We start from the raw sequence: 7,596 nt of genomic DNA on the forward strand, positions 1-7,596 counted from the left end.
TAAAAATTAAATAATTATCTTATCCTATCCGGATACGAATCTGGATCTTCACCAAAATCGAATCGGTTTGTCCATGTCACACACCCAACATGTCCACCAAATTTTGTCCGACTCTTTCTGTAGCTTGTTGCAATATCCTGCTCACAGACAAACAAGCAGTCATAGACTGGTACTTACAAAATCGTCAACTTGACCTCAGACCTTGTCTAACAAAAGCTGTCTCTAGAGAAGGTAGCGACGCAAACCAGAAGTTTCTACGATGATTCTGTACCAAACCATCAAAAATCGAATGTTTGACCTCACTGTGACCTTGACCTTTGATTGATTTTGACCAAAATCTAATCAGCACTAGCCATCACCCTCCTGAATCACGTGGTGTAATTTGACATTGGTAGCTTCTTCCGTTCTCGAAATACCGCGGATTAACATAACGTAAAGGTCACACTCGACAGCCCCCCCCCCCAACTCGAAAGGACACCGGGGCCAGCGCGATGACGTCAGCGCGCACATGCAAAACCTTTACGTGACTCAACGACGCGTCTGCTCGAGCGCGCTGTGCCACGAGACGAGCCGTGACGCGGCGGGTGAAATATTTTTTATACAATCTTAAAACATCTCCAAAACATCCGATTTTTACCAGAATTTCGACAACTGAGTGCTAAGCATCCTAAGCGATCACAAAAACCGAAGACAAAATTAAAATCGAAGTTAAAACAAACTCGTAACGTCGACCGAAGCAAAAATACTCCATTTCTCCACATGAATTTACGGAATTATTTAATATTATTTTATAACACTGAAATTTTTAAAACAGCCGTAACTCGACGAATTGACACACAAGTTCCGCCGAACTTACCTCGATCTTCCAAACTCACCCTCCGTCAACAATACCTGTGGTAACTTTTCTCGAGTTATCATATTTTGGATGTTTGACCTCACTGTGACCTTGACCTAAAACCGATTTTGACCAAAATCTAATCAGCGCTAGCCATCACCCTCATGAATCACGTGGTGTAATTTGACATTGGTAGCTTCTTCCGTTCTCGAGTTATCGTTCCTACAAACAAACACACAAACACACGAGGATGGAAGTCATCAATATACTTACGAAATCTTTAGATTTCGTAAGTAACAGAGGCAGACACACAGGTGAAAACATAATGACCTCTGACCACCTTCGATGGCGGAAGTAGTAATAACTAATTCCTGGAGATGAAATGATTTGAGGGAAGCAGAAGCATCCCACTGTAATATCTTTCCCTCACCTTAAAGGGGTCTCCATGTGCCTCACCACGAAGTTTGATCAGACTAAAGACTGACCGTTAGTTTGTTATCCCATGGGGTGATGTTCTTCACTCGTCACGTCAAAAGTACCACAAAATGGACGTAAAAGGTTAACGAGTGGAATTTTTTTTTGTTTAATGACACAATTAGTTAAGAGAATTACCGACATAACCCCAAACACTCCTAACCAATCCAATCTCTTTGAATAGAAATGAATCTTAGGCAATGGAGTATCACAGAGTACTGTATTGCTTACAGTTCAAAGTTGGGTTACAGGATTCCAGGGGATTGATTCAAAGTGTAAAAGAGAAGCAAAATATCTAATATCACCAAAAGTTGTTTCGTTGCTGCATAAGCAGAACATTTTGTGCATTTTCCTTTAATTGTAGAAACTGTAAGTCATTGGCAAGCTACTCATGTATTTATGATGATCAGGATCACGTGAACTACAAGTCAAGGGTGGGGCAAACCTTTTAAAGGTCATCAATTGTGATTGCGCAGATCTTGGCAAACCGGTTTGACAGGCATATCTTTGAGTGCATGGTTTAGCAAGCTTATTTCATGTGACGTGCCATGCCGTAAAGCTTAACGTTACCCAGGTGAATCACGATGATCCAGGGGTGGGTTGTTCAGTGTTAATTGTATCTGCTTATTGATGGTTAATGTCTCGTATGTAGCGATTTGTTCTCATCAACGTATTCTTTTCAGGATGTATAACTCATGATGGATTTTATCAAGTGTCTAATGTACAAGGAAGATGTGATGTGATTTTTTTTCTCTTTACATGTTTTGCGTTTGATCAGGAAATAGATAGACAAAATTTTTTAAATATTATTGTTGTAATGGTGAGAAACTTTGCCGCAAAGTGACAAACCATTGGGCGGAGGGTCAAGGTGGAAAGTACCATCGGACATGCACCTCCATAACAGTAGCTCTGATAGGATGCCAAAAGCACAGAAGGATATTTCTAGCAACCGACGAAGAGTCTGACCCATCTGTACAATGTCCTCCCAGCAGTATCATCACTTGAAAAATGACTCGGTGTTAGAAACTGACAAAAATGGCAGACTTGGATGACTGCCAACCAGTACATCATAAGGAACTTCCATAACCACGACATAGGGTGCGACGAGCTTGTTCGTAGCGTGTTGTTGACAATGGATACTGGGTCAAAACTCGACGTTTCAGAGTGACTGCCGAGTATCACCACTGGATTGGTTCCGTCTTCAGTGTTGGAAACTTAACAAACTGTGTGCATATGAAAATGGTGAAAGAGGCTCTAGTCTGTCGAAGAGTTCTTTGACAAAATAGGAGGCAATTTACTTTTTCATATTCAAACTAATGTTTCAAATAATAATGCAGGACATACAAGGAGAACAAGGGGTACGATCACCATGTAGGGATTGTAGATCACTGGGGAAGGGGACACAGAAGTGACCATGACAGTAGGCAAAGTTTTTGAGTGGTGCTATTAACGGGACAGTTTTGATGCAGTAACTATTTTATGAAGGGACCCAACCATGCAAAAGCCTTTGCAACACCATTGTGTTTTATCACCATGCACTGACGTTGTCATTTAGTGCCAGCAGCAGGTGGTGTTCATTTGGTAAACAACCTGAGCAGCTCACGAGATGAGACCAGGCACAGCGATATTACTGCTCCCAAGTTGTGCTTCAAAAGATTGCTACAAAATTACCTTAATGATGGGAATAATGAGATATATGCAACTACTTTTAACAGACAAATTTAAATAAAGTAATATGAAAAAAAAATACAACTACAGCTTTGCCATGGTACAGTATATATGATGAAAATTGAAAGAATGGGATAAAAAGTGATTTAGCAACAGGAATATGAGGTGGTATTGCATTTAATTTATTTTTGATGTGAAACCCAACATTAAGAGAAAGGGTATATAATTTTATTGTAAAAAATAATAGGAACACTGGACCTGTAGCTTATCTGTGCCCCGGCCTAATGTTGTAACTCAAATTTGGTAGCCTTCTGACTGGTGGGTCTAGAGAAGAATATTTTTTTTTGAAGGAATTTATGTGATTTTGCCCAAAAATTGACTAAGTCAGACATTTTGACACACTTCCGGTCACGTGATTGGGATGAATTCCACAATTTAATATCCCTACCCTGACCTAATGTTTTAAGCCAAATTTGTTCGCATTCTGACTGGTGGGTCTTGAGAAGAAGAAATTAACTAAGTCAGCCATTTTTACTTACTTAAAGTTACGTGACTGGAATGAGCTCTGTCGTCCCCATTATCAGTCAGGAGCGGAATGTTGCTGCTAAATCTCAGCCGGATCGGCCCACCTGTTTGGCCAGAGAAGTCGAAAGAGGAGACGGACAGATGAACGGACAGTGCATGATGACAATACCTTTTCTGGAATGCAAATTCGAGATAAGCTAAAAACTGATAAATGCAAAATTTATATCTGGAGTTTGGAATTCCAAAGGAAATGCTCTGCTGAGTGTAATGAGAAAGGTGGCACCATTGTTCTGGCATCGCTAGTGCCTCGAGAAATGACGGCACTTCCCCTAAACTCAGTGGCTGTATTTATCTTATCAAACAGTCGTGTGTGTGTGTGTGTGTGTGTGTGTGTGTGTGTGTGTGTGTGTGTGTGTGTGTGTGTGTCAGCTCTAATGCGAGCCTTAGAATTTGCAAAATAAGAATAAAAAACTTAATATCTGATGCAGTTGAGACTGAGGAGCAAACAAAAATAAAATTATCCAATGAATTACACAAACCCATAATCACAAAGTTTAAAAGAAGAAATGTTTATTCCAAAGTAGTTGATTACATATGATCAAGTGAAGTGACTTCATTGAACTTAAAATTACAGGAGACATAAGTACGCTCTAACTGTTATTGATGTATGGTCTAAATATCTGTTGGTTGTTCCTTTGGAAAATAAAACGGATGTCTGACTTTTGGATGCTTTCAAATAAATATTGAATAAATGCAAAAGGAAGCTTAATAAATTATGGACTGGTGAAGAAACAGAGTTTTATAGCAGAACATTTGTGGATATTATAAAATATAACAGTATTATATTATGCAGTACGGTACTTATAATGAAGGGAAGGCTCTTGGTGTTTAATTTTTTAATCGTACTTTGGAAGAGTGTATCAAATTTTTTGACTGAATTGGGACATCTGAATTGAGTTTCTAATATTATTATTATTCAAGGAATTATGGATAAGTGTAATAGTGCATTCCTTTCTCGAATCAAAAGGTACAGAATAATTTACAAAATTAAAGTGTTAAAAAAGATAAACCTGAGAAAACCTAACTTCAAAGTCAGTAATGTCATTCAAATTTACAAATGGAAATCATCTTTTGAAAATGGTTATAACAAAGAATGGACGAGTACATCGATACTTGCGGATAACTCGTCCTTATGGATCGGTTTATGGATGGGTTCATTCCCCTAGAATTTTGGACGGGATAATTCCCCCAGAATTACAAATGGGATAATTACTTGGAATTTGTATATTTTCGTATGACTTCCCACAAATGCCCTCCTATGAGGCGGCACTGTACGATACATGCTCACATCAAGATAATTTGCGTCTCTCCTTTCCACCCTGAATACCCTGGGAAATTAATTTTTTTTTTTTAATGTTTATTTTTTTACTGCTGAAAACCTCCATGGAGCCAAAAGTTCAAGTGGTCTCATAATAGATTCAAAAGGTCAAATTGTTTAGAAGTGTGATTTTCTATCCAGACATCACAATTATTGCTATGTGTTATTTTTGTTTAAATTGCAGCTTGAGATGGAGAAGGAACAGCAAACTGGGGGCGAGACACAATCGGAGGCCACAACTCCAGAATTCTTGCGCATCCGTGAGAAGCTTCGCAGAACAGGAAATGTCGATGCTGAAGCAGTGTGACCCTGCTGTCATTGCAATGTGGTGGTTCTTGATGATCATTGACAACGTATGTGTTAGAGGTGACTGCTGGCTTGGCAGTAGGCTGAAAACAAATCACATTCTATCTTACTAGTTACCGTGGATTATTTCCATCGATGACCATTTGTTAAATCCTGGGAATCAAAAGTGATGAAATACGTCACCAAAATAGTTTTTGCTCTCGCCACTCCCATAATGTCTGATAGCCTTGGTGACCCAGTCACAAGGACAGACGAGTGCTTATGCCTCCTTTACAACACCAATCATTAAAATAGCTGATGATACTTTAACGCAGCTAAATTGATCAGCCCTTACACGTTTAATTAACCACACAAAAGGCATACTATGGCGAGCATGGATCAAATGAATGGATAGCTCTTTGATATTGCTGTATTAGCTGAGGGGTGCAGAATCATGGAGAATATGCTGCATTTTCTTTCAGATTATAATGAAGGAATGCTTTTTAGTTTTTATAATGTTTTATTATTTAATTTTACAGTCAGTCTTTTCTTTTTATGCTTGACCTTGTGCTTTGGTTTGTCTTTTGTTAATTCTCTCCACCAACTATTTGAGAGCTTAGAGGATAGATATTGAGCTTATATATTGGATAGAATCAAGCTGGAGCAACATGGGTGTGGGGAGGTTTGGCTGGGCTTGGGTTTGCTAGAAAAGGGATCATCATCATCATCATCAATTTTTAGCTTATCAGGAATTGGAATTTCAGATAAGGTATTGTCATCATGCACTGTCCGTCTGTCCGTCCATCTCCCATTTGAACTTCTCCGGCCAAACTGCTGGGCTGATCCGGCTGAAATTTGACAGCAGGGTTCCACCACCGACTGGTAATGGCATTCGCACTTGCGTATAAATGGTCTAAGGCATTCACATTCGCACACTCGGTCCGGTCACGGGACTTTAAGTCGGTCAAATGGTGGATTTAGTAAATTCCTTCGAAAATCCTCTTCTCCAGACCACCAGTCAGAATGCTACCAAATTTGGGTTAGAACATTTGGCCAGGGCCAAGATAAGCTACAGGTCCTGTGGTCCTATTTTTTTTTCTTAAATTGTGTTTTTCATTTCAAAACAAAATCTAAAAGTGCTTTACAAAGAAAAATAATAAAAAGTTAAAATGAGAAGGGAATTATTAAGAAAAAAAAGACAACCAGTGTAAAAGGACAAGACTTGATTCAATTGACCCAAGCACGGGAGTTGATCCACTTTGCTCAGGATCCCCCTGATTAAAGTGAAATGGAGCTGTACCATTGGCTAATGCCATGCAGGTCTATTCTGTGAACACTTCTAGCACATTTGGAATTAAATGTGAACAGGAGTGGTTGTTAAAAATTGAGCAGGAATTCATGGTCCAGAGAGTGCTGTTGAGGATCTTCTGAGCAAGCCTCTTGGAGAAATTGGTAGTGCTTCAGGGAGTTGTGGAGAGAATATTTCCCCATCTGTTGGTGCTTTCGGAGCTTCTTCGGGCCTCATATACCATGATTTGAGTGAGTTTGGATTGGAATATATCTTGTGGTCTTCATGAACCATAACTCCAGTGCCTATCTCTGGAAACTTTGAGATTGGACTTTTTGTTCTTCTCCAGATCATCTCCTTTCTCTTCCCAAAAATCATTGTGTCCAGAACAGATTATTTGTTGATGGGGAGAGAGAGTGAAGCTTCATTATTTTTGCTTTCTCCCTTTTGTTGTCCGTGACTGTATGTGTTTAATGTATAGAGGGTTTAAGGCTATATTGAATGCCATTTACATATTAATTGTATGAGCAATATGACTTTGCCTAGTAAATTTAAATTGTTTTTTTTTTTTAGAATAAATATCAAGTCTATCTTTTGTATAATGGTTCTTCTTGTAGTTTCTTGCTTGTTTCATTCCCACACAACTGAGTTTATCCTCAGGATCAATCTGCAAAATTGGACTTCACTAGAAAATGTATTGCTTCTTCGTTATTGTTACAGCAGTATCTGAACTTTTCCAGGCCTGAGAAGAGAAAAGCACCTGTCATTGGTATGGACTATAAATGGACAGCAAAGCCACCTGCAAATAAGAAAGTAAGCTTTTCAAGAGTATCTGAGAGGTCGTTGATATTCAGATAGTAGACATAAAAATGAAAATACCAAATTGGGCGACCTCACATGCTCTGTGGTGGGGGGGGCATTGGGGGTGTCTCCTCTTGCAGCCAGGTTAGCCATAATTATAAGCAACCAGGCTTGTGCAGCATTTCTATACATGACCCGAAGCATGTTGGGATGTTATTTGCTTAATTAACACATGGGCCAACTCTGCGTGGAGGCCGTTGCTTGGTGTCCCTGGGCATTTACCCAGGTGATTCCAATTTTTTTTGTCCACTACCTGTATATCCACAGAAGAACTGCTTGAGT

General features: G+C 39.3%; 1 protein-coding gene across 3 annotated transcripts in view; it reads left to right on the forward strand.

Annotated features, from left to right (window-relative positions):
- The window catches only part of LOC147033382 (uncharacterized), a 76,724-nt gene extending 69,669 nt beyond the window's left edge, over positions 1 to 7,055 (forward strand). For all 3 annotated transcript variants that reach the window (XM_085854676.1, XM_085854659.1, XM_085854669.1), the window contains exon 6: positions 5,065 to 7,055. In XM_085854676.1, coding sequence (XP_085710802.1) covers positions 5,065 to 5,299 — 235 coding nt within the window. In that variant the 3' untranslated portion in view covers positions 5,300 to 7,055. The remainder of the gene's footprint in view (positions 1 to 5,064) is intronic.
- Positions 7,056 to 7,596: the final 541 nt, after the last annotated feature.

This window comes from Eptatretus burgeri, chromosome 2, assembly GCF_056783735.1.
Source record: "Eptatretus burgeri isolate ZD-2024b chromosome 2, Ebu_testis_v1, whole genome shotgun sequence".
Classification (NCBI taxonomy): Eukaryota; Metazoa; Chordata; class Myxini; order Myxiniformes; family Myxinidae; genus Eptatretus; species Eptatretus burgeri.